The sequence below is a fragment of the Pelobates fuscus genome, chromosome 5 (genome assembly GCF_036172605.1).
Source record: "Pelobates fuscus isolate aPelFus1 chromosome 5, aPelFus1.pri, whole genome shotgun sequence".
Classification (NCBI taxonomy): Eukaryota; Metazoa; Chordata; class Amphibia; order Anura; family Pelobatidae; genus Pelobates; species Pelobates fuscus.
Window position 1 is genome coordinate 151,210,800 of NC_086321.1, and position 27,927 is coordinate 151,238,726.

The following is a 27,927-nucleotide window of genomic DNA, read 5'->3' on the forward strand; positions in this document are numbered from 1 at the left end:
GACACAACAAACGAGAAGAGCAAAGATAAAAAGAGAAATTAGTATTGCCATACCAATATGCATTAAAGCTTTTTGCCATCCTGTCATCCAACCAAACCATCTTTCCCAGGGATCTTTTATCCCAGAGTTCCTTTTTAACTCTTCAGAGAGCTCATTTAATTTTTCTATGGCTAAGGTGACTTTACCATTAGGGCCTGTGTTTTCTGGGATGTAAGTACAACATGTCATGGTGTCGGGCAAAATTTTACATACACCCCTTTTTTCAGCTAGAATCATGTCTAAGGCCATTTTATTCTGGAAGGACATTTGGGATGTAGCCTGCAGCTGTTCAGCTAATCCCTGGAGGGCATCCCTGGTGTAGTTAACAAAGTGTTGTTGGTTGTAATAAATGTAATTTATCCAATTCAAATTCTTGTTTGCAGTAACTATGGTAAAAAGTGATTCAAATCCTGCAGCAACTTCATCTCTTGCTTTAAATTCATTGGGCACCCCCCTAGGCACCCCAATGGCATCAATGTAAATGTGAGGGTCAAAACTGCCCTTTACTGGGCAGTGGCGGATCCAGAGCCTGATCTCGGGAGGGGCACTTGTAGATTATTTAAAAAAAATAATCCTAGCACAATAACCACTACAGCTCAGTGTAGTAGTTATGGTGCCAGTAGTGCCAGGATCCCACCCCGGAGTAAGTAGTCATACCGTTTAAGAACAGTTTGACAACTTACCTGGGGTCTGCTGGGATATAGGGCATAGGAGAAGTGGTGTGTGTTAGGGGTGAAGTGTGTGTGAAAGGTGCAGTGTGTGTGTGAGCGGTGAAGTGAGTGTGAGTGCGTAAGGGTGGCAGTGTGTGTGTTAGGGGGCAGTGTGTGTATGGGGGCACTGTATGTCTGTGTGGGGCAGTGTGTGTATGGGGGGGCACTGTATGTCTGTGTGGGGCAGTGTGTGTATGGGGGGCACTGTGTGTATGGGGGGGTCGTGTGTGTGTGTTTGGGGCAATGTGTGTATGGGGGGGCAGCAGGGTGTGTAGGGCACTGTGTGTGTATAGGTGTGCAGTGTGTGCGGGGCAGTATGTGTATGGGGCAGTGTTTGTGGGGCAGTGTGTGTATGGGGACAGTGTGTATGGGGACAGTGTGTATATGGGGACAGTGTGTGTATGGGGACAGTGTGTGTATGGGGACAGTGTGTATATGGGGACAGTGTGTATATGGGGGCAGTGTGTGTATGGGGGCAGTGTTTGTGTGTATGGGGGCAGTGTTTGTGTGTATGGGGGCAGTGTTTGTGTGGATGGGGGCAGTGTTTGTGTGTATGGGGGCAGTGTTTGTGTGTATGGGGGCAGTGTTTGTGTGTATGGGGGCAGTGTGTGTATGTATGGGGGCAGTGTGTGCATGGGGTCAGTGTGTGTATGGGGTCAGTGTGTGTAGTGTGTGTATGGGGTCAGTGTGTGTAGTGTGTGTATGGGGTCAGTGTGTGTATGGGGTCAGTGTGTGTATGGGGGCAGTGTATGTTGGGCAGTGTGTATGGGGGCAGTGTGTATGGGGGCAGTGTATGTGGGGCAGTGTGTATGGGGTCAGTGTGTGTATGGGGGCAGTGTATGTTGGGCAGTGTGTATGGGGGCAGTGTGTATGGGGGAGGGGAGGAGGAAAGGGAGGCTTTTTAATAAAAAAATAAAAAAAAAATGTATTTAATAAAATATATTATGTCCCCCCTCCCTTCTTACCTTTATTGAGGAGGAGGGGGGACATTTCTGGATCCCTGGTGGACCCAGTGGGGAATCCCTGGTGGTCCAGTGGTTCCAGTGAACTCTAGCCCGCACTCCAGGGCTAGAGTTCACTCTCGCGAGATTTGGAGCGTTGCCGTGGTAACCGCGGCAACACTCCAAATCTCGCGAGAGGAGGACCCGGAGGAGCTGCTGGTAACAGCTCCCGGGTCCTCTCTCCCTCCCCTGCCGGTCGGCTGTCAGTAATGTGCCTGCGGACCGGGGAGGGAGATCACTGATCACTGATCTCCCTCCCGGTCTGCAGGCACAATGCAGGGCTGGCACTTGGGCAATGTCAGCCCTGCACTAGCCGGCAGGGGAGAATCTCGGGGGGGGCAATTGCCCCGTTGCCCCACCCCTGGATCCGCCAATGTTACTGGGGCTTCACGCTTAACCTTGGTTGGTGTGTGTTTGGACTCATGTGTGTCAGGGTGTGTGTCAGAGATAATATGTATAGGCATGATGGCTTTAGCCAGAGTACACTCCCCCCACCATTCCTTGTCCATCCTGGATCTTAGCTGTAAATCCCCACACAACCAGTAAATATCCCCCAATGACCTAGTATGGAATTGCAGCAGGTTCATGGAGACAGTTCTGTAGGTGGCACAATACCCTTTGGAGAAGTTACCCAAGAATTTACCAATTCCATCATAATTAGCATAACTGGTGTAATTACCTTTATAGATTGTAACACCGTCTGGGGGTTTGACATCCTTGGCTAAGAGAGGATATTTCACTGTCCATGCTTTGCAGAGGGACCTATTGAAATTGTAGTGGTAGGCAAAAAGACTCAGAACACATTCTTCTATATCTACTGGCAAGGTTAAAGGTACGGTGCCGAGGTGAGGACGGGCACCACCACACACATAGCATGCGGTTCTGTTATGTTTGTTGGCATTATATTTCATCCATTCCAACCATAGATTAACATCATTAAAAGTTGTTTCAGCGGCCATGGTGGGGTTTGCAATGGCCATCATGTCTTTAAAGGACTGGATGTGTGGTTTTAATGGATTTGAGACCATATGGGTGGCCCCTTGCCACTCTGGAGAGTGGCACATATCTTTAAGGTAGAAATGCCCTAGCTTGTTATAGGAACCTTTCTTCCAATACATTCCCATTACATACTGGTCTGCATCTGTTGGGCTGGGATGTTCAATATTTAGGATTAATTTCATGGGTGTACCTCCTCCAGGATTCCTTAGGGTCATTCTTTGGAGAAGGGATCTACCATGATCATCTACTTTAGATAAGGCACTTTTTGGTTTGTAACCCCAGGCAGGCCCGGCATTCCATCCCACCGCCCCCCAATGGTTACAATTGTGCCCCCATTGTTCGTCAACTACACAAACATAGGGGTCCTTTGAATGAGGGATATCTCTATAGATATTTTGAATCTGTGATGTAGGGAACGGGCATTCTACAATGTTACAGTAATCAAAAGTATAAGTAGCCACACGGGTACATGAAGAATTGTACCAGAAGGTATACCCACTGGCATCTTTGGTGATGGCTACTTGCTGGGTCTTAGTTAGGCTAACTAAGGAGAAGATGTACCAGAGTTACATGGTTGTGCGGTATCTGCTTCCTCTGGGGCAGGAGCTTTCTTGCAATGGGAAGCGTGGATCCAATGTGGCCTGCCGGCCAACTTGACGGAGGTTGAAGTGATCAGGAGAACTTGGAATTGTCCGTCAAATCTTGGTTCCAGGGTGTGTTTCCGCACAAATTTCTTGACCAGAACCCAATCTCCGGGAAGCAGGTTGTGGGTACCCGCATCAGATTCAGGATCTGGAATTGAAGAGAAAACTTGGGCATGTATTTTGTTCAAGGCACTTGCAAGTTCAGTTACATAGTTTACTAAAACATCAGTTTGAAGCTGCAACTGTTGCGGGTAATAACAACCTAGTCTGGGTGCAGTCCCAAATAGAATCTCATATGGGGATAGTGAGTGCTTCCCTCTAGGTGTGTGCCTAACGCTGAATAAAGCTATTGACAGGCTTTCTGGCCAGGGCATCTTTGTTTCTTGTGACATTTTTAGCATTCTGGCTTTTAGGGTGCCATTCATGCGTTCCACTTTGCCACTACTTTGTGGGTGGTAAGGGGTGTGAAAAGCTAGGGTCACTCCTAGAGCAGTCCAAATTTCTTTAGTCACTGTTGCTGTAAAGGCTGGGCCCTGGTCACTCTCAATGACTTCTGGAAGTCCAAATCTACATACAATATCTGTAAGTAGGCGTTTTGCTGTTGTTTTGGCAGTGATATTAGCCACTGGATAGGCTTCTGGCCAGCCTGAAAACATGTCCACTATTACTAGTGCATACTCATGAGGCCCACTCTTGGGCATTTGTATGTGATCAATCTGAATTCTCTGGAATGGGTACATGGGCTTAGCCAGGTGTTTCAAGGGCACTTTGGTTGGTTTTCCTGGGTTGCATTTTGCGCAAATGACACAAGCCCATAAATTCTTAGGGAGGCAGAATCTAAAGTTGTTGTAGTATACCCCATCCTTTAGGACTGCTCCTTTCTTCTTCCATTTCTGTATTTCTTCAGGGGCAGTTGTAGCTTGCTGTTCCCGTAGGATTCTTAGGTCAGTAGGAAGGGTCTGCAAGGTAAAAATAGGAATTTCTTTGTGTCCGGACACTTCTTCATCCACTTCCTGCAATTTTTTTGCCGCTTGCTTGGCAGCCTGATCAGCCAAGTGGTTGCCCTTTGCTTCATCTGTATCCAACTTCCCATGTGCCTTCACCTTCAAGATGGCCACTTCTTCAGGGAGTAGGAGGGCATCCATTAGTTCCTTGATTGCAGAGCTGTGTTTGACTGGTGTACCGGCAGTGGTAAGAAATCCTCTTGTTTTCCAAATTAGGCCGAAGTCATGTGCCACACCCAGAGCGTATCTTGAATCTGTGTAGATGTTGGCACGTTTTCCTTCGGAGATTTTGCATGCTGAAGTCAGGGCTTGCAATTCAGCTTCTTGTGCAGACATTGCTGGTGGCAAAGATGATGATTTGATGACTTCATCTGTTGTGGTTACGGCATATCCTGTGTGGTATTTTCCTTCTTCATCAGCATACCTTGAACCGTCCACAAACAGAGTGAAATCAGGATTTGTTAATGGATTCTCATGTACAGTTGGTAGATGTATTGTCTCCATTTTCATCTGTTCAAAACAGTCATGAGGTGTCTCTGGGTCATAATCATTCACTATGACCAGATCTTGAAATTCATTTTCCAGGAAGTGACGTGGCCATGCTTCAAGATGGTCAGTTGTTGGGTATTTGACAATGCCATTTTCCTGTAGCTGTGATTCATCCATGGTGGCCCATAATTTTGCCATGGGCCCAAGATCATTCCATGATTTTGTTTTCAACTTGGTGACAGGGACATGTGGAATGGCAGTATCCCAATGACGGTACAAGTATTTGAGTTCTGAAGGTAGTTGAATCAAGGCCATGCTGTTGCCTTCAGAGTCACAGTAGAAGTCTTGTGCAGTGAGTTTCACCTCCACCAGGTGATAAAGCTCATCTTCGTAGCAAGGTTCAGGAGTGATGTTTGGCTTATACCACATGGTACAGAAGGCATATCCTGGTCCCTCGCAGAGAGGAGCTTGTTCATCATGAAAGGATAAATCAGGATGCATTCTATTGATGGTCCCAGCAAGAAGGTAGATGTAGGTTTCATCCATGATAAACCCATAGTGGATACCTCCCTCAGGTAGTGGGAGAAGAGTGGACGGATTGAGAACTTGACATCTTTGTATGGTAATATTGTCAGGTAACAGGAGATGACATTGGAGGCGTAGGTGTCTTGCAGGAGACACATGCTTGAGTTGTACTTGGTTGATGATGGCAGAAATGTCATGAGGGGCCAAGACAACTAGAGGGTGGCCAAGGACCAGGTCTGCAGTTCTTTCAATGAGTTCTCTTGCTGCAAAAATGGCCCTAAGGCAAGAAGGGGTCCCTCTGGCCATGATATCCAGCTGGCAGGAGAAAAATCCAATAGGCCTTTGACGGCCTCTTAAGTCATTTGTTTGGGTAAGGACTCCTGTAGCATGGCCTTGTCTTTCAGAGACAAACAATTTGAAGGGTTTGGTATAGTCTGGTAGGCCTAGAGCAGGAGCAGATGCAATGGCACGTTTTAGTGTATTGAAATTATCCAGTGCTTCATTGGTCAGGCAGAATGGATCTGACTTGAGTGCATCATAGAGTGGTTGCATGAGCAGAGAGGCTTCTGGGATCCATGCTCGGCAGTAGGAAATGAGGCCTAAGAAGGCATGTAGAGATTTTGAAGTCCTTGGAGGTGGAATATCCAATACTGCTCTAACTCGGTCACGAGTGAGATGTCTGGTGCCTTGAGATAGACAATGTCCAAGGAAGATTACTGTAGGTTGACAGAATTGCAGCTTGAGAAGTGAAGCTTTGCATCCTTGTTCTGCTAAATAGCAAAGGAGACTAATTGAACATTCTTCAGTTGTAGGTATGTCATCTCCACAGAGCAGTAAATCATCCACATACTGGAGCAGGACAACTTTTGGATGGTCTGCTTGCCATGGATCAAGGATAGAGCACATGGCTTTTGCAAACTGACTTGGAGAGTTTTGTGCCCCTTGGGGCATGACAGTCCATGTGTACTGTTGCATTTCATGTGTGAAGGCGAACAGGTATTGGCAAATTGGATCCAGTGGTACACTGAAGAAGGCATTGGCCAGATCAATGACTGTGAAGTATTTTGCAGAAGGTGGGACCCCAGAGAGCAGAGTGTGCGGGTTTGGCACAATAGGGGTGTCCAGGACTGTTGCTTCATTTACTGCACGGAGATCCTGAACCATTCTGTACTTCTCTGGTTCACCTTTTGGAGTTTTCTTCTTCACAGGAAATAATGGGGTGTTGCATTTTGATTCACATTTCACGAGAGCACCCTTCTCCAAGAGTGCTTTGATTTGAATTGAAATAGCTGCAGCTTTTTGCTGGTTTTAAAGGATATTGTGGTTTTCTTGGTAACTTTGCTCCTGGAATGAGTTTTACCACCACAGGTGGAACCTTTAGGTGACCTATGTCCTCTGGGCCTGAGGACCATAGTTTTGCAGGTACCTTTGTCTTTAGACAATCTGGGAAATTGGACCTCTGTTCCTTTGCCTCCCCATGGGGTTCTTCTAAATGGAGCATCAAAGGCAGGGAGCACAAGGCAGAGGTGTCTGATACAGATAGAGGGGTAGATAGTTCTACCTGTCCATCTGGAGTGAAGATGATAGATGCCTAACAGGTTAATTGGGCATGTGGAGGATACCACAAAACGAGCAAGCAAGCTAGGGTAGTTGCCAACTCGTAGTGGAGTTGTTAAAGGACTGTGTCTTGGTTGGCCATCCACTCCTACACAAGAGACATCAATATTTGACAGAAAAGATGGGTCTGGCAGGTCTTGTTCTCGTAGAACACTTCGGGCTGCACCTGTGTCAACAAGAAATGTAGTAGGTTGTCCTTCAATGGGTAGAGTCACAGTGGCAAGTGGCCCCCCCTTATCCCCTGAAGACACTGCCATGACAGGGGTTAATGACACAGGCTTGCCAATTTCCTAATCATCTGGTTCCTCAACAATTGGAACTGTTTTCGGGGCTTTGGGGACATGTGCAGCCTTTGTCACTTTCTTGGGCTCTTTTTTGGGCTCTGGGCATTCACCTCTGAAATGTCCTTTAGCACCACAATTAAAGCAATGTCCATCCTCGGGTTTGGTGCCTTTTGGGACAGGTCCGGTGCGGGACACCATGAGAGGAGCTGAATTGGGCCTTCTAGGAGTCTGGGCAGATTCCAGACCCCTAGCAACTAAGAGTAAGGTATCCAGAGGGACTACCTTATATTCAGGGCGTGCAGCAATGATCCCCTTGCGTATGGAGTCTTTAACACCTTGGACAAATGCACCAGACAGCATTTGAGAATGGATCTTGTCCGTGAGATCAAATCCCAAATCTGTAAACAGTTGAAACAGTCTTGCATGAAACCTTTCCACTGATTCTCCCTTGTCTTGTACATTATCAGTAAGGCCAGCAGCCTGATCTGCAAGTTTGTCCTTAGCCCACTCTTTTAGTTGGTTGCAGAAAGTTACTCCGGAGGGGTAATCAATGTCACTTATGAGCAGATCTGTACTGAGGTGGCGGGCCATGCTGGGCCAGTATGCATCCCCGGCCTTAATAGCACAAATGCTCAGTAAATCACGCCATGCTGCGGAATAAGTCTTTTGAATCTGAACTATCCCTCGGTAAAAAGGCATAGGTTGCTTTTCTGGGTCAGGGAGTGATTTCATCAGGGCACTAGCCTGAGTAGGATTAAAAGCTACATATTTAGGAGGGGCCCGATCCCCCCGGCCCGTATGTCCGAAAGGATCATCGAGGGAACGGCGGGGTGGGGGCCCCGTGGCATCCTGTGAGCCCTGGGAGTGGGGAACATGGTCAGCTGGCTGTCACTTATTGCTGACTGAACCTTGGGAATGGACATCCCCTGGGCGCCATTTTGGGGTGCTGGCTGAGGGAATGCCCCAGCAACACAATTATCTTCCTTAGGACGGCTTACCGGCCAGAGGCCATAGCCCGGTGCCCCACGTTCTAGGCGCCAAATTGATGTAGATTAATTTAGAAATAAACAAATATGTTTAAATATCTATCTGTTCCTGTCCAAATCTGAGATGATTAAATTGCGTATACGCAGAAGTAAATTCACACTGACATACGGAGTTCAGGTTAAAATAACTTCAAGAAAATTTAATGGCATCTGATTAAAAGCGGGCTCGCAGGCCCTTATAAGAGCGAAATAACATCATCATTGAATATCAAGATATCAGTAAATAAACATCATTAATTGGATTAAGTGTTAAGTGGCTATGTCAATGTCCACCCATCAATATTATTAATTGGCTCAAGAACTAAGTGGTTAGCTAGGTGTCCTCCCACCGGGAGGTGGTGTTGTTCTGGACACGGGTGTGGACAGATGGCTCAAGCGCCATCTTACTCAGCACGAGGCTTACTCGGTGGGAAGGGGGGCTTGGGCGTCATTTTGGGTAGTTAGTGATGTCAGACTCGTGGTCAGGTTCAGGTTTCTTTTATGAATAGAACATTTCATTAGACCAGTTTTCCCATGGCCTTGACTATACTTTGTTGCAAGTTACAGGAGATTCAATAATTCCGGGGTTAGTCATGTCTTTATAGAAAATACAGTCTCTATTCATTATACTAAATGCTGTTAGGAAATTCTGTCATGTAATGTAGTTAAAATGGAGGATCTGTCATGATATGAAGTTAAAATGGAGTTAGTACAATAATTCAATACAGGTTTAATAAAGATTTTTTAATAATTCTACATCAGTACACTTGGTGCTCTAGCATCGAATTTTAAAACGTCTATGGGGGGGATGGTGGGGGGGGGGGGGTGGAGGAATGGTGAGGAGAACACACAATGGGGGGGTGAGTAGTGTGATGTATGGGCAGTTGGGCAGTGTATGAGTGTGCCTGTTCCTGTTGGCAGTTGGTGGAATGTTCGAGGGATTTGAAATGGCGGCTGCAGAAACCCTGTGTAACAAGCTGCAATATGAGGACCCTGTCATATATGTATTAATAAAGTGAGTACTTCGTTATACAGGAATTATTAACTGTTTTATACAAAACATCACAAGGAGAACACACAATGGGGGGGTGAGGAGAACACACAAGGGCGGGGGGAGTGAGGAGAAAACACGGGGGAGTGAGGTGAACACACAAAGGGGGGAGTGAGGAGAACACACAAGGGTGGGGGGAGTGAGGAGAACACACAAGGGGGGGAGTGTGGATAAAACACGGGGGGGAGTGAGGCGAACACACAAGGCGGGGAATTGAGGAGAGCACACGGGGGAGTGAGGAGAGCACACGGGGGTAAGGAGAATGTGGGGGGTTGAGGAGAACGTGGGGGGTTGAGGAGAACATGGGGGGGATGAAAGACCACTAAGGGAGGGAGGGGGTGGTGGAGAGACCACGAGGGGAGGTGAGGAGGGACCACTAAGGGAGGGTGGGGGGAGAGCAGAAACCACTAAGGGAGGGAGGGGGCGCACAGGAGAGAACACTAGGGGATGGTGGGTGAGGAGAGACCACTAAGGGGGTGGAGGTGAGAAGAGACCACGGAGGGAGGGGGTGGAGGAGAGAACTCTAGGGGAGGGTGGGGGGAGAGCAGAGACCACTAAGGGAGGGAGGGGGTGGAGGAGAGACCACTAAGGGAGGGGGGTAAGAAGAGACCAATAGGGGAGGGTGGGGGGAGGAGAGACCACTAATGGAAGGGGGAGAGGAGAGACCACTAATGGAAAGGGGGGGTAGAGGAGAGCAGAGACCACTAAGGGGGAGACGAGAGACCACTAATTGAAAATCGGGGAGAAAAGGAGAGGGAGGGGGGGAGGAGGGGGGGAGGAGAGTAGAGACCCCTAATGGACAGGGGAGGAGAAGAGAGACCACTAAGGGGCAGATGAGAGCTCTAAGGGATAGAAGGGAGAGCTCTATAGGACAGGGGGCAGGGCAGGGCAGGGAGATCTTTCACACTACGCACACACACACACACAATGCATCCCTATACATACACAGAAACACAACATGCTTCCCTTACACACAGAGAAACACACAATGCATCCATTACACACACGCACAGACAATGCAACCCTTACACATAAAGACAATGCATCCTTTGCACACAGGGGCGGACTGAGAACCCTCAGGGCCCCCGGGCAAAATAAATCAAGGGCCCCCTTACAGGCCCCACCCATACTCCGCAGCAAGCGCCACCCATGTCCCGCCTCCATGCACCGCCTCCAGCCACACCCTACACAATCTTTAGACACAAGGAACAAAAGTGCAATAATCCCTTCAAGGCCCCAGTAGAGACTACAATTGAGGGCTAATGGGCCATGGAGGGGGGTCTTTCTAGCAGAGGCTATCTCAGTGTCCTTTAGAGAGTGTGTTAGAAAGAATCCCCTCCAGGCCCTATTAGAGACTACAATGGAGTCTAACAGGCTTGGAAGGGGGTCTTTCTAACAGAGGCCATCTCAGTGTCCCTGCTGGAAACAGTCGCCTCCAGGCCCCAGTAGAGACTACAATTGAGGGCTAATGGGCCATGGAGGGGGGGAGCATTCTAGCAGAGGCTATCTCAGTGTCCTTTAGAGAGTGTGTTAGAAAGAATTTCCTCCAGGTCCCATTAGAGACTACATTAGAGATTAGAGAGGTCTCTCCAACACTCTGGTTCCTATTCACAATATAGCAACACAACATAGCAGATACCTAGGCCAAGTTGGCTCCTCTTACCTTAATTACTGTTGCTGGCTGGCAGTCTGTGGGCTTACTGGAAGGCTGTGGGCTTACTGGCTGCGGCTGGCAGGCTGTGGGCTTGCTGGCAGGCTGTGGGCTTGCTGGCTACTGCCGGCAGGCTGTGGGCTTGCTGGCTGCGGCTGTGGGCTTACTGGCTGCGGCTGGCAGGCTGTGGGCTTGCTGGCAGGCTGTGGGCTTACTGGCTACTGCCGGCAGGCTGTGGGCTTGCTGGCTGCGGCTGGCAGGCTGTGGGCTTGCTGGCTGCGGCTGGCAGGCTGTGGCTTGCTGGCTGTGGCTTGCTGGCTGGAAGGATGTGGCTTGCTGGCTGCGGTTGGCAGGCTGTGGGGTTGCTGGCTTTAAGCCTAACTGGTGGCCTGTAGGCTGGCTGGCTGTCTACTGGCCAGCCTGTGGGCTGGCTGGCCTGTGGGTTGGCTGGCTTGCTGGCTACTGGGGCACTCGTAGATTATTTAAAGAAATAATCCATGCACAATAACCACTACTACTCTGTGTAGTCGTTATGGTGCCAGGAGGGCCGGGCCCCCCTCCCAGAGTAAGTAGTCAAACCGTTTAAGAACAGTTTGACAACTTACCTGGGGTCTGCTGGGATATGAGGCTGTAGTAGGGTATAGGAGCAGTGGTGCAATGTGTAAGGGGTGCAGTCTGTGTGAAAGGTTCAGTGTGTGTGAGGGGGTGTAGTGTGTGAATGTGTAGGGTGTGTGGGGCAATATGTGTACGAGGGGGCTGTGTATGTGTGTGGCAATGTTAGTATGGGGGGCTGTGTGTGTATGGGTGGGCAGTGTATGTGTGTGTGTGTGAGGCAATGTGTGTAAATGTGTATGGTGTGTGTGGGGGCAGTGTGTGTGTATGGGGGGCAGTGTGTGAATGTGTATGGTGTGGGGGCAGTGTGTTTATGGGGCTAAAGTTCACTCTCACCACTGCGACCACCAGGAATACCTGGTGGTCACAGTGTTGAGAGTGAACTCTAGCCCGTAGCTCCAGGGCTAGAGTTTACTCTTGCAAGAGCCGTAACGTTGCCGTGGTAACCGCGGCAACGATCTGTGCTCGCGCAAGAAGGACCCAGAGGAGCTGCAGTGTCCTCTCTTCCTCCCTCCCCTGCCGGCTGCCCGCACGGTGCCTGCGGACAGGGGAGGGGGCAATTGCCCTCCTCTTACTCCCCCCTCCCCCTCTTCTTACCCCCTTCTTACTCCCACTCTCTTCTTACCCCCATTCTTATTCTCCCCTCTTCTTACTCCCCCATCCCCCTCTCCTTACTCCCCCTTCTTACTCTCCCCATCTTCTTACTCCCCCTCCCCCTCTTCTCACTCCCACCTCTTCTTACTCCTCCCTCTTCTTACTCCCCCCTCTTCTTACCCCCTCCCCGCTCTTCTTACCCCCCTCCCCTCTCTTCTTACTCCCCTTCCTCTTTTTACTCCCCCCTCCCCTCTTCTTACCCCCTTTACTCCCCCCTCTCTTCTTAATCTCCCCTCTTCTTACCCCCTCCCCCCTCTTCTTACTCTCCCCTCCCCCTCTTCTTACTCCCCCCTTCCTCTTTTACTCCCCCTCTTCTTACCCCCTTCTTACTCCCCCCTCCCTTCTTACCCCCTCTCTCTCTTCTTACCCCCTCCCTCTTCTTACCCCCTCTCTTCTTACCCCCTCCCTCTCTCTTCTTACCCCCCTCCCTCTCTCTTTTTACCCCCCTACTCCCCTCTCTCTTTTTACCCCCTCCCTCTCTCTTTTTACCCCCCCTCCCTCTCTTTTAACCCCCCCTCTCTCTTTTAACCTCCCCTCCCTCTCTCTTTTAACCTCCCCTCTCTCTTTTAACCCCCCCTCCCTCTTTTAACCCCCCCTCCCTCTCTCAAACCCCCCTCCCTCTTTTAAACCCCCCTCCCTCTTTTAAACCCCCCTCCCTCTCTCTTTTAACCCATCTCTTTTAACAACCCCCCCTCTCTTTTAACCCCCCTCCCTCTCTCTTTTAACCCCCCTCCCTCTCTCTTTTTATCCCCCCTCCCTCTCTCTTTTAACCCCCCTCCCTCTCTATTTTAACCCCCCTCCCTCTCTCTTTTAACCCCCCCTCCCTCTCTCTTTTAACCCCCCCTCCCTCTCTCTTTTAACCCCCCTCCCTCTCTCTTTTAACCCCCCTCCCTCTCTTAACCCCCCTCTCTCTTTTAACTCCCCCCCCTCCCCTCCCTCCCTCTCTCTTTTTACCCCCTCCCCGTAGCGTGGCCGAGAGGCTCTGCGTCCGCGGTGCCGGCCGGATTGATAGGAAGGTGCACACACACTGAGTGTGCACCTTCCTGTCAGTCCGGCCGGGTACAGGAAACAGAAACTCCTGTTCCGCGCGGAACAGGAGTTTCTGTTTCCTGTACCCGGCCGGACTGACAGGAAGGTGCACACTCAGTGTGTGTGCACCTTCCTATAACTCCGGCCGGCACCGCGGACGCAGAGCAGCTCGGCCACGCTACGGGGAGGGGAGGTGAGAAGCTGCAGCCGCCTGAGGCTCTTAAGAGAGCGCTCAGGCGGCTGCAGCATTTAAAGGGGCGGCCGGGCCCCCTGATGGCGGGCCCCCCTACCGGCCGGGCCCTCGGACCATGTCCGAAGTGCCCGACCGGTCAGTCCGCCCCTGTTTGCACACATACACAGAAACACACAATACATCCCTTAAACACAAAAACACACTGCTTTCTATCCCTTACACAAAAACACACTTCTTCCACTACACAGAAACACACTGCATCACCTACACAAACTGGTATCCCTATACACTACATTCCATAAGCACACACATAACATCCTCTATAATAACACATCCCCTACACACTCCACTCCCTGTAAACGAACTCATGGGTGGAACATGTAGGTGGACTTATGGGTGGGCCTTATGGGCATACTCACCGTCAGGCCCTGGGTGCCCAGACCTTGAGCTGTGTAAGGGGCCCCAAGAAATGGAGCTGCTTCCCGTTCTCTCAGAACATTGAATTTTGTGACCACAGTTACAAACATCCTCCAGAGATCCTGTTCTACACCAGACCAGTGGAGCCACACTGCAGCCAGAGCACATCACCATCCTCATCTGGTTGTAAGTAGGCAATCTAGTATATTATTAGTGACACTTATCTCTAATTTACCTCACATTAAAGCGACACTATATTCCCCAGAACCACTGCTGCGTAATGAAGTGGTTCTGGTGTCTATAGCCTGTCACTGCAGGCTTTTTAATGTAAACACACACTGTGTGCAGCACTGGCGTTAGTTCATATGGCAGATCATTTGGGTGGGTCATTGTGATATCATATGGGAATTTTTCTTTTGTCTAGGGCAGCAAAAATCCTTGCACCGGCCCTGTCCTTTTATAATATTAAAGTGCCAGTCATCAGTTTTGGCTCTGTAGGGGCCATGTCTTTCAAGCACCCTCATTCTCTGACTTTTTGAGGTTGCAGGAATGACATGGTCTAATAAGTCTGCACATATACATTTTTAAAGGCATGTTATGTCCATTTCATTGCCCTGTCGTAGTTTCTGTTTCTAGCAACCCATTTGCCATTCTGTGTATCTGTGTGTGTGGATGTGCTACTGTGTGTATCTCTGAAAGAGCAGGATAGGCCAGGTACCTTGTGTGCCTGGACCATTCTGTTATTTCTCCTAATGACTAATGTCTTGCAAGCCTCAGGTGACCCCTTTGTTTCTACAGTGTGTGTGTGTATCTCTGTCTGGGTCAGCGTGTGCATCTGTGTGTATCTGTGTGTGTGTATCTGTGGGTTTTTTTTTAGGTGTGGTGGGGAATGTGATTGCATGACAGGGAGTGTGGGGCAGGTTTCAGGGGAACAAAGCAAATGCTTGCCCAGGGTCAAATCAATATTAAAGACGACCCTGGGTCCATGATAGTTTACAGTTTTGATTGTTGCTGCTAGAACTCCCAACTACAAGTCTAGGGACCCGCTTTGGTGTCTGATTGTACCATGATGGGTAGTTAGTCCCAGCCACAGAGCTTCCAGTGTGACTACAGATCAAACAAACATCACTACCAAGGGAGGGACACAGATACGGTGGAATACTGAATCACCACAAACTGAGCCACAAAACATGAAAAAAGACCATGATATATTAACAATATTTATAAAAATATATTTAAGCTTTGTGTCAGATTTGTATATCCTACTTAAATGAAGAAAGCAGCCCAGGACATGGTGCAGATGGTAAGTAACTGATCTGTGACTGTAACTCCCTAGATTCAACTTAAACACTTGCTGAAACATTGCACATTTACAGTTATTGCCTGCCTTATTTAAATATTTTATTTTTGGGGGGCTGGGCCGGCCCGCCGAGATGAACAGTCGCAGGAGAGACCAGCTCCTGCAAACCAAGTACTATTAACAACCGCAACCTTCGGCATGTAAGGGCCACTGGAGCCGAGGAGAGGCTTGCTCCAGGAGTTTAAGTCCCTCGGAGGAGAGATCCCTGCTGCATCAGGCGGGACCTTGCCCGGTGGTGAGTGGAGTGGACGGCCATCGATCCACTTTCCTGCCCAACGGAGCCCGACAGACAAGCTGACCCATTGCAGACCCGGTCCCGATGACCCCCCTCTGGACCTGGGGGTGATCCCGGTCATCCCATAACAGCACTCGGGGCAATATCACGCTGCTACATAAGCCCAAGGCCCAAAACAAGATGGCCACCAGACCTGGGCCCACTTCTCTGAAGGTCTGCTTACAGCCTACTATCATGGCGGATCCGCTCGTACAAGACTCTGAAAACTCGTGCACACAACTCTGGGCAAAGCTGCAAAAGAGCGGACAATCTCCTGTCCATCAGTGCCAACCTACCGAAAAATGATGCATGGAGCAGCCCCAACTGTGTGTCCCTCGGGTGATACCGCCAAGATGTAGACACAGATGAACGGCGCAATCTAAGCACCAACCTCGACGGCACAACCTCCAAGCCAGCTACCTCTTACCTGAACCGCAAACTGCTCAGGAGGGTCCCTGACGACAATTATCCCGCAGAAGGAGAACTACGCGCAAGCAGTGCCGGATACACGAAAGAGAAAGCCCACACACTCCGGATCCAATGACCGGTCAAGAATGGCCTCAGAGAGGCACTGCACCAGAGCGGGCTGCAGATAGAGCTCATTGGAACGTCCTGCTCTAGCATGCTGGACTCAGGTTACTCAGTGGCCATGCCTAGCCCTCTGTAGGAAGTGGCTGTGTGAGAGCTAAAAGCGATCTCCACAATGACACTTGCCCTGATATTCTTTGTGTCGTAGCCTGTAAACCAAACCAAATGCTGTATTAGCTAAAGTCCTATCAATTAACCCCAGAGGCACTAATAGCCTGATACCTCACTAGTACTCCACAAGCCGCTGAGTTTAAATATAAATATAGCTATACCTCCACTGGTGCATAGGACAAGCTTTAGGTCAGTACTAGTTACCACTGACATGCACTGAGCAATATTCCTTTGTAACACTGCCAGGGGTTTAAAACGTAGTACTCATCTGCTGTGTCATAAGTTAACCATGTCTGGAGAGACTAGCGATGTTATTCTACAATATAGGCAAGTTATAGCAATGTTATCCGTTATCCAACACCTCCTAGCCTATACACACACAGCATAACGCATATAGGCACTATATATTAACCAGCTACTGTTATACTACGAAACATGTTAACACATCATCCTTACACTAACATAGTTGACTTAGCATCGTTCAGCATCTCACATTTCATTTTATTTTTATTTCACTCTGATAATAAAACTGTCTAACCAAGCTTGCTAAAAATATATAATATGTGCAAATTTTCATGCCACTGTACGACTTATGCGAATCTTGAAATACACTGTTGTGGCTGATCTCTGTTTGTAACAGAAATGCAACTCCCTTGATTCTCAGCCAATAGTGTAGGCTGAGCATCAATAGACGTGCAAGTCTACCACAAATAGAGATCAGACTGGAGGGCCAAAGTTTCTCTCCTGCTGTGGAAAAATGCATTGCCGGTACTCTGCCAAGGCTGGCTAACTATCAACGGAGGTGGACTGCACATTTGTTCCACAAGATTGATTCCCATTGTTGGCAACACGTGCAACAATTACCAGCAATAAGTCAGAAAGTAAATACTGTATATTCCTGGTTTCAAGCATTCTGTTAACAGAGACAAGTTTACAATTGAAATTCAGATAAAACGAATCAAAATAGGAGTGAAATTTGGTTTATTACAATCTCTGTGTTGTATTCAGGTAAACTGATTCGGACAAATACATTTTCTGTCCGTGCAATAGTCATTATACACATTACCATTACAACTGTAATACAATTATAAAAAAGTTTCCAAAAAAATGACAGCACCACTAGGGTAGTCAGCTGGTGAGGCTTATCTCTATTATTTACTACTACTATTATGGCAGTAAATGTTTAGAAGACCTAAAATATATTGTCATTTTTTTAATTTATACATTTGCTAGTAATATGTCTAGCACACTACATAGGTGGAATATTTTTTTTCTATCAAGTAAAAAAAAATATTACTGTTCACTTTAATTCATTGTACGTAAATATTCAAAGAAGTAGAAGCTCTGTAAACAAAAATATTACTTGTAGCCTGTTTGACTTTTTATTGACATGGAGACTAAAACTGGACTACAAGGGGATGTGAAGCATACTCCCATAAAAAATACAAACTGCCCCCCACATAAACAAAATGTCATGGAAATTTGACAGACAATAATAATCAATGATATGGCATTACATTGTTCCTCTGCTTTTTGCACAAATGTTCTTCACTGTTATATTAATGACTCGGATGTTAATATATAAAACCCCAGCTTAGAACCCAGATACAGGATGTGCAGGAGATACGGTTAACAAACATGGGACATCCAAGCAAGGATGTGTAGTGATGGGACAAATTGCTCTTGGTAGTGTGCACTATTCAGTTCAAACGTGGAGAAATCAAATCACTATTTAAAAGAAATGATGGAAGATACATGGAAGTAATTTCCAACATAGACATTTCTAAAGTATTTTAGAACTCATTTGGAGATGCATTGTGTCTCACTTGGAAAAATAAGTATGTCCTAAAAGTTATAGGTACCGTAGTTTGAAAATTGTAATAAAAGAGCCAGTTGCAAATTTCAAGCATTATCTATGTATGTCTACAACTGATACCACGACATAAGGATGGTAGGTCAGCTCAAATGATTCTGGAAACAATAAAATATAACATAACTGTATTATGGATACATTCAAATTGGGATAGAATATTTTATTAGAGATTAGAAATGTTAAATCTGGATTCATTTTATACAAACAGTTGCCCTCTGCTGTTCAGTTTGAGAGTTGCAGGCTTGGATTGTGACTTTGTTTTCTACCAGTTTGTGTCACAGTGTACGGTGCATTACCACCAGCATAGAGAAGGCAGTGATAGTCTCCATCATCATCAGCCTGCAATCTGTTAATGGACAGGACAGCCAAACCCCCTGATATAGATCCGGTGAACCGATCTGAGGTCAATGAGGGTCTATTGTTTTGGTTGCTGCTAGTACTGTAAACTACAAGTTTAGGGACACCCCCGGGTGTCTGATAGTACCATGATGGGTAGTTACCCCCAGTCACTGAGCCTCCACTGCGCCCACAGGTCAGACGGCCATCATTACCAATGGACCCAGATATTGCAGCTTCCTGAGTGACCACAAACTGAGCCGCAGAACCTGAAACAAGACAATGAATAATAATCACAATTAGAACGCTGTAGGGTTTCTGATGTGAGCTGTCTGTGCAGGTTCTTATATCTTACATGAGCAATAAGAGCTGAGAATGAGGAGGAGGACAGCCCAGGACATGGTGCAGGCAGCTCTGCAATAACTGACAAACAGATCTGTGAATGGAACCGTCCAGGTTCCCCTTAAATCCATAGAGATATGTCATATTTAAATACATGCAAATCATATGAAACATTTTGGGTTGGTGAATTTGTGACACAGGCCAGACGGAACAAGATTCTACAGCTGTGGGATTTTTAATAACTGGTGATATTGGGGAAGTTTTTACCTTTAAGGCAAATTAATATCTCATTCTCTGTTTTTTGTGATAGACTATATACTATTACAATCACTCACTAAGGACCAAATAAATATGATTACAAACTATTTCAGAAAAATGATAGCTGACCGCTGCTTATTTGTTATCTGGTGTTTAGATCCCTCCTAATGCATAAAGGAACACTCTGATTAAATGCAGTATTTAAGTTTTAAAAGAAAAGAAAAGAAAGCTAAACTAAAGCTTATTACTATTGTACAGCGCTACGGAATCTGATGGCGCTATATAAATAATAAAATAATAATAATTACTCTCTTCCTGAAGACTCAGGGGAAAGTGCTCCCTCGCCGCCTGCCCACCCGCCTGCACGTCCGGCTGCCTCCCTGCCCAGCAGCCCCACTGGACCCCAGGTGAAAAATCCACCCAGCTATCCCAAAAGTAGGGAGGTTGGGTGGATTTCAATTAAAAAAATAAAATAATAATAATTGTGAGTGGGGGAGATGTGTGTGTGTGTCAGTGAATGTGAGTGTGTGTCAGTGAATTTGAGGGTGTGTCAGTGAATACGAGTGTGTGTGTGTCAGTGAATGTGAGTGTGTGTGTCAGTGAGTTTGAGTGAGTGTGTGTGTCTGTCAGTGAGTGTGTGTCGGTCAGTGAGTGCATGTATCTGTCAGTGATTGCGTGCGTCTGTCAGTGAGTGCGTGCGTCTGTCAGTGAGTACGTGTGTCTGTCAGTGAGAGTCTGCGTCGGTCAGAGAGTGTGTGTACGAGTAAGTGTATGTCTGTCTATCAGTGTGCAAACCAGTGAGTGTTTTTTTTTGGTCATTGTTTGTCAGTGTATATGAGAGTGTGTGTCTGTCAATGAGTGTGTGCGTCTGTCAGTGAGTGTTCGTCTGTCAGTGAGTGTGTGTCTGTCAGTCAAAATGCGGCCTTGACAGGATGGTTTGGGGAAAATTTAAATTGGGGGGCGGTTATCTGAGAGCACATTCTTAACTGATTTTTTTATCTTGGCTTGTTCCTGACTACCCGCTTTTCTGGTCTGGTAGACCAAGGGATATGGTCTAAGGTTATTCGGTAAATAATTGGTTAGTGCTGGTTCCTATTAATTGGCTATCTACTTGTAGTGGAGTAATAGTATTATCCACGGTATCTCCGCTGGTAGACAGGATAAAGCAGGTCCAAAACAGGCAAAATGCAGGTAGCGTAGTTACAATCCCTTCCTCCCAAGAACTAGACGACACATAGCTTGGAGGTCAACTGAGGTTTTTAATTACTGGCACAGTATTTATGTGGTTACAGATGTACAGGGTTTCCCAAGTCCCAATGCAGGGTTTGTCCAGTAGAGGACTACATGGGGGACTGGGTTTTACACATACAATACCCATCATACATTGCTGTACCAAGGAGATAACTATCCCAGCATGCATTGCTAAGGGGAGTATCCCTTGGTACAGAGGAACACAGTTTTCATATTAAAATCTATAACTAACATAATATTTATGCCATACAGCTGTTTAACCATTTATTACATAGCTGGGACCTGGGAGCACAGTTAAGTGAACTTGCGCTCAGATCCCAGCACAAATAACCGAACGCCGTTCAGTTTCCCTTATCAGGACCACTTCGTTTAACCGATTGCCTGAATGGAGGGAATGAAAGTCCCGAAAACGGTAAACTCCCGAATGGCTCGGAAGTCCAGCGGGGCTTGTGCCATCGAGTAGCCGATTTTAGTTCCAGGCACTCGACGACAAAACCCCGCTGGCTTTCCGCGAACAAAGATGGCCGCCGCCTCGTGTTCGGTACACGAATGACGGCCACCCGTAACAAACCGCAATTAGCTTGGATACAATGTTGCAAACTACCTAATTGGAGACACACGACCGACTACGGGTGGTCTCCTATTCGGTACTTTGCTTATCCCACGAACAGTGCAGTGATTCACTGTTCGTGGGTACTCAGGCTTATCATTAGCGGTATTCATGTGCTGTAACACACGAATGCCGCATACATTGCAAAATACAAAATACAGAAGGAAAATTATACAATTTGTTTTAAAACTACAATTTGGATCTATGAGTGGCTGGATTTGCCACAATGCTCCCCCAGAACCAAGCCGGCATACACAGTCTGATCCCAACGGATCGGCTTGGGGATGTCCGGAGGAGTGGTTTCCCGGGCGGTATTGGATAGTAAAGTCAAATGGCTGCAGCGCCAAACTCCAGCGCAGCAGCCTGGCATTGTCTCCTGATACCCGGTTCAGCCAGACCAACGGGTTGTGATCTGTGAGTAGAGAAAATGTTTGTCCGTATAAATATGGTTGCAGTTTCTTGAGGGCCCACACCACGGCAAGGCATTCCTTTTCGATGGCGGCGTAGCTTACTTCTCGGGGTAAAAGTTTTCTGCTTAAGTAAGCTACAGGATGCTCGCCGCCATCTGCTCCGACTTGGCTCAGTACTGCTTACAATCCAAACATAGAAGCGTCTGTATGGACGAGAAAGCGTTTAGTTGGATCAGGAACAGCAAGTACAGGTGCGTTAACAAGAGCAGTTTTCAGTAGTTGGAATGCCTGTTCACACTCTGGGGCCCATACTACTAACTTAGGGAGATTTTTGCAGGTTAAATCAGTGAGGGGTTTGGCCAGGGTACTGTAATCGGGCACAAATTTTCAATCATACCCTGCGGTACCTAAAAATGCTAGAACCTGGGTTTTGGTGCGGGGGGTTGGCCATTTGGCTACGGCCTCTATCTTGGCCGGTTCTGGCTTCTGCTGGCCACTTCCTACTTGGTGTCCTAGATACTGGACTTCAGCCATCCCTATATGGCACTTACTAGGCTTAAGGGTTAGCCCTGCCTCCCTAATACGATCTAAGACGGCTCCTTCATGGCTCAGGTGGTCGGTCCAGGAATAGCTAAAGATCGCTATGTTGTCCAGATGGGCGCATGCGTATTCCTGAAACCCGTCTAATAGTCGGTCTACCATCCTCTGGAAGGTGGCTGGAGCGTTTTTCATTCCGAATGGCATGACCCTGAACTGGTACAGACCAAATGGAGTGACAAACGCCGACTTAGGGATGGCGTCCTCGGCTAAAGGTATTTGCCAATACCCTTTGCAAAGGTCGATCGTGGTTAGATATTGGCCTCTGGCCATCTTGTCTAAAAGCTCGTCTATCCGCGGCATTGGGTAGGCGTCTGATACAGTTTTATCATTGAGCCTTCTATAATCTACGCAGAAGCGGGTCGTTCCATCCCGCTTTGGCACTAGTACCACTGGGAAAGCCCATGGGCTATCTGAATGCTCGATGACTCCTAATTGCAACATTTCCTCAATCTCCTTACGCATATGCTCTTTTACTGCTTCTGGAATACGGTAAGGAGGTTGGCGGAGGGGTGTTTGGCCTGGGGTTTCTACCCGGTGGGTGGCTAATGGCTTATACCCGGGGAGGTTGGAAAAGGTGGCTCCCTTTTCCCTAATTAAACTTTGGGCCTGGGTTTTCTCCTGAGGATTCAAGCTCTCCCCTAATTGTACAGCGGCTAGATCCTCTTTTTGGGCTTCTCTGGCGAGAAGATCTGGTAGTGGTGGGTTATCCGCGTCCTCTGTGGCAGAGGCACATATCTTGGTCACCTCCTCTGTGCGCTCATGGTAGCGCTTCAGCATGTTCACATGGAGCATGCGTCTGCCCCCTGCTCCAGCGCACGGGCCAATTATATAGGTGGTATCGCAGATTTGCTCTACCACCTTGAATGGGCCCTGCCAGGAGGCCTGCAGCTTGTCACTGGGTACTGGCCGTAAGATTAACATCTTCTGCCCGACCTGAAAGCTGCGGTCCCTGGCCCCCCTATCGAAACATCTGCGTTGTCGTTGTTGGGCTGCCTGTAGGTTGTTCCATACTGTCTGAGTTAAAGCCTCTAAGCGCTCCCGAAACTCCAGTACATATGGTACAATAGGGGTACCATTAGTGGTAACACCCCCCTCCCAGTGTTCTCTAATCAAATCCAGGGGTCCTCTCACCCTCCTCCCAAACAATAATTCAAAGGGCAAGAACCCTGTGGACTCTTGGGGCACTTCCCTATATGCGAACAGCAAGTGGGGTAGGAATTGCTCCCAGTCTTTCTGCGTGTCTATGAACGTCCGGATCATTTGTTTAAGCGTTCCGTTGAATCGTTCACAGAGACCATTAGACTGGGGGTGGTAGGATGAGTTAAGGATAGATTTTACCCCACATACCCCACTTTCCAGAGCTGGTGAGTGACCTCTGCCGTGAATTGGGTACCTCTATCCGAAATAATCTCCCGGGGTAATCCCATGCGGGAGAATATTCGCATAAGGGCATCCACTACGGTCTCGGCATATACATTGGTTAGGGCCGCCGCTTCGGGGTATCTGATGGCGTAGTCCACTACGGTCAAGATGTACTTCTTGCCGGAGGGACTGGGTTTTTTCAGCGGTCCTATTATGTCTACCGCTACTCGACTAAACGGTTCTTTGATTATAGGTAGAGAGTAAAGTTTGGTTTTATAGCGGTCTCCCCTTTTCCCTACTCTCTGGCAGGTATCACAGGTATTGCAATATTGTCTAATATCCTGGGAGATACCTGACCAGAAGAAATTTTGAGTCAGCCAATGTTTAGTTCGGCTAATTCCTAAATGACCTGAGAAAGGTATGTCGTGTGCTATGCGCATTAACTCCTGCCTGTACTTCCGAGGCACAATTAACTGTTTTATGGGAATGGGGATAGATCCGGCTACTATCTTCTCTGCATACCGGTATAATAACCCTTTATCCCAAGCATATTTTCCCCTTCTAGGCCTGCCTGGTTCTTGTCTATTCGGTCTTTGTAAACCTGCAGGGAATGATCTGCACCAAATTCTAGAGGGGCATCCCAGGAAAGGGCAGTGTGATTGGGAGTGGCATCGCTTACCTGAGCCTCAGAGTCGGTGGGTGGTGCCGTGGTGAGAGCCTGTTGTCGGGTGACGACTGGGTATGCCTCCTGTGTGGTGGGTCGTGGAATAAAAGCGGAGGTGAGCTCATCCAAGTCATTTCCCAAAATAACATCCGCTGGCAAGTCTTGCATCATCCCCACCTCCACCTGCCCTGCCCCTGCTCCCCAATTCAAATGTATTTTGGCAGTGGGAACTTTGTAAATTGCTCCCCCTGCCACCCGTACTGCTATACAATCCCCCGTGAGTTGGTCTTTTGGAACCAGATGATTTTGGACCAAAGTGATGGTGGCCCCAGAATCCCTCAGTCCTTACATACGTTTCCCTTCTATGTGGACCACTTGTCGATGGCTTTGGCAATTGTCCGAGGCTGCTTGCACAGGGTTGACTTCATGGAGCATGCCTAGCGGTTCTTCCATCTGGGTGGTGGTGGAGGGCTGTACAAATGCTCCTGTCTGGTAGCAGTGCACTGCTGCTCTAGGGACAGGCTGGGCCATAATGATCGTGCCCTGTTTCGGGGACAGTCCCTTTGTACATGTCCTAGTTGGTTGCAGGTATGGCATCGGATGTGTGCCCGGTTGGTGTATCTGGGTTGGTACTGATTGTAGGGCCCCCTGCTCGTGGGGGGGTCAGCCACAGCCGGTCGGTAAGTGCTTGGCTGGGGAAATACTTTAGGCAGTGGGCGCTGTTCTCGCCTAGTGTCTTGGTGTTCGTCGGCTAGTTTAGCAGCGTCTTGTAAGGTACACGGTTTACGGTTTCTTACCAAGTTCTGCATCTCTGTAGATAATCTCCGGTAGAACTGTTCCAGCAGCAGTAGTTGCATAATGCCATTCTTTGTGGTTGCTTGTGCTCAGTGGCGGCTCTAGACTTTATGAGGCCTTAGGCGAAAGTCAAACAAGAGGCCCCCATTAACACGCATAGTAAAAAAACATATAGGGGTTTCATCGTGTGTATAATGAGCTGCTGTTATATTGAATGACAGGCTTGCAGCACTGGATACAGAGATTTACTCTCTGTATTCGCTGTTGGGGTGAGTGTGGCACGGTTGAAGGAGAAAGTGTACCAGGGCGAGGGTAGGTGAGAGTGACAGGATGAGGGAGGGTTATGTGACAGGGTGAGTGTGGCATGTCTAGGCAGGATGAGTGACAGGATAGGAGAAGTTAATGTGATAGGGTGAGTGTGGAAGAGCGAGGGCTGGTAATTGTGGTATGGATGGAGAGGGTGAGAGCAACAAGATTAGGAGAGGTTAATGTGAGCGAGGCTGGGTGAAGGGGGCATGACAGCATGTGGTGGGTGACAGTGTGGAGGTGGCTGTATGTGTGTGGAATTGTGACGGTGGGTAGGTGAGAGTGTGGGAGGCAGTGTTGAAAAGGGTGACAGTGTGTGCAGGGGCAGTGTGTGGGAGAGGTGACTGTATGTATTAGTGACAGTGTTGGGGGTTGACAATATGGGGTGCAAGTGTGTGAAAGGGTAACAGGGTGAGGGAGCAGTGTAGAGGAATGTGACAGTTTAGGGGTCAGGGTGTGAGTGAGTGATAGTGAGGAGGAAGATGACAGTGTGGGGTGGCAGTGTGGAGGATGGTGACAGTGTGTGACAGTGTGGGGGGTCAGGGTGTGTAACAGTGTGGGAGGGCAAGGTGTGTGGGACACAGTGTAAAGAGGGCAGGGTGTGCGACAGCATGAGGGGGCAGTGTGTACGACAGTGTAGGGGGAAGGGTGTGTGACCGTGTGGGTGGCAAAGTGTGTGGAAGACAGTGAAGGGGGCAGTGTTTGTGACAGTGGAGGGGGCAGTGTGTGTGACAATGGGGGGGCATTTTGTGTGAGAAACTGTGTGGGGGCAGGGTGTGTGAGAGACAGTGTGAATGACAGTGTAGGGTGCAGGGTGTGTGAGAGTGATTGAGTCAGTGGTGGAAGCAGAATGTGTGGGAGACAGTGTGGGGGCAGGGTATGTGGTGGTCAGTGTGGGGGGCAGGGTATATGGGGTGCAGTGTGGGGGGCAGGGTATGTGGTGGTCATTGTGGGGGGCAGGGTATGTGGTGGTCAATGTGGGAGACAGTTTCTGTGTTGGTCAGTGTGGGGGGCAGTGTATGTGATGGTCAGAGTGGGGGGCAGTGTATGTGATGGTCAGTGTGAGGGGCAGGGTATGTGGTTGTCAGTGTGGTCGTCAGTGTATCTGGTTGTCAGTGTGGTCGTCAGTGTGGGTGGCAGTGTATGTGGTGGTCAGTGTTGGGGGTATGGTATGTGGTTGTCAGTGTGGGGGCAGGCAATGTGGGTGGCAGGGCAACATGGCTGCAGTGTATGTGGTGAGCAGGGCAGTGTGGGGGGCAGGGTATGTGGGTGGCAGGGCAGTGTATGTAGGGACAGGGTATGTGGGTGGCAGGGCAGTGTTGGTGGTAGGGTATGTAGGGGCAGGGTATGTGGGTGGCAGGGCAGTGTTGGTGGTAGGGTATGTAGGGGCAGGGTATGTGGGTGGCAGGGCAGTGTTGGTGGTAGGGTATGTGGGTCGCAGGACAGTGTGGGGGTGGGAGGGCAGTGTTGGGGCGGGGCAGTGGGGGTGGGAGGGCAGTGTTGGAGCAGTGGGGGTGGGAGGGCAGTGTATGTGGTGAGCAGGGCAGTGTGGGGGGCAGGGTATGTGGGTGGCAGGGCAGTGTTGGTGGTAGGGTATGTAGGGGCAGGGTATGTGAGTGGCAGGGCAACATGGCTGCAGTGTATGTGGTGAGCAGGGCAGTGTGGGGGGCAGGGTATGTGGGTGGCAGGGCAGTGTATGTAGGGACAGGGTATGTGGGTGGCAGGGCAGTGTTGGTGGTAGGGTATGTAGGGGCAGGGTATGTGGGTGGCAGGGCAGAGTTGGTGGTAGGGTATGTAGGGGCAGGGTATGTGGGTGGCAGGGCAGTGTTGGTGGTAGGGTATGTGGGTCGCAGGACAGTGTGGGGGTGGGAGGGCAGTGTTGGGGCGGGGCAGTGGGGGTGGGAGGGCAGTGTTGGAGCAGTGGGGGTGGGAGGGCAGTGTATGTGGTGAGCAGGGCAGTGTGGGGGGCAGGGTATGTGGGTGGCAGGGCAGTGTTGGTGGTAGGGTATGTAGGGGCAGGGTATGTGGGTGGCAGGGCAGTGTGGGGGTGGGAGGGCAGTATTGGGGACAGGGCAGTAGGGGTGGGAGGGCAGTGTTGGGGCAGTGGGGGTGGGAGGGCAGTGTTGAGGACAGGGCAGTGGGGGGTGGAAGGGCAGTGTTGGGGCGGTGGGGTGGAAGGGCAGTGTTGAGGCGGTGGGGTGGGAGGGCAGTGTTGGGGAAGTGGGGGTGGGAGGGCAGTGTTGGGGCAGTGGGGATGGGAGGGCAGTGTTGGGGCAGGGCAGTGGGGGGTGGGAGGGCAGTGTTGAGGACAGGGCAGTGGGGGTGGGAGGGTAGTGTTGGGCCAGTGGGGTGGGAGGGCAGTGTTGAGGATAGGGCAGTGGGGGGTGGGAGGGCAGTGTTGGGGCAGTGGGGTGGGGGGGCAGGGCAGTGGGGGGGTGGGAGGGCAGTGTTGGGGCAGTGGGGTGGGAGGGCAGTGTTGGGGCAGTGGGGTGGGAGGGCAGTGTTGGGGCAGTGGGGTGGGAGGGCAGTGTTGGGGCAGGGCAGTGGGGTGGGAGGGCAGTGTTGGGGCAGTGAGGGTGGGAGGGCAGTGTTGGGGCAGTGGGGTGGGAGGGCAGTGTTGGGGCAGTGGGGGTGGGAGGGCAGTGTTGGGGCAGTGGGGTGGGAGGGCAGTGTTGGGGCAGGGCAGTGGGGGGAGGGAGGGCAGTGTTGAGGCAGGGCAGTGGGGGGTGGGAGGGCAGTGTTGAGGACAGGGCAGTGGGGGTGGGAGGGTAGTGTTGGGCCAGTGGGGTGGGAGGGCAGTGTTGAGGATAGGGCAGTGGGGGGTGGGAGGGCAGTGTTGGGGC

General features: G+C 49.4%; 1 gene segment (V, D, J or C); it reads right to left on the minus strand.

The window, feature by feature from the left end:
* Window positions 1–18,254: 18,254 nt before the first annotated feature.
* The window catches only part of LOC134612041 (immunoglobulin lambda variable 8-61-like), a 108,906-nt gene continuing 99,233 nt past the window's right edge, over window positions 18,255–27,927 (minus strand). The window contains 1 exon segment of the V gene segment in view: window positions 18,255–18,755. Coding sequence covers window positions 18,373–18,755 — 383 coding nt within the window.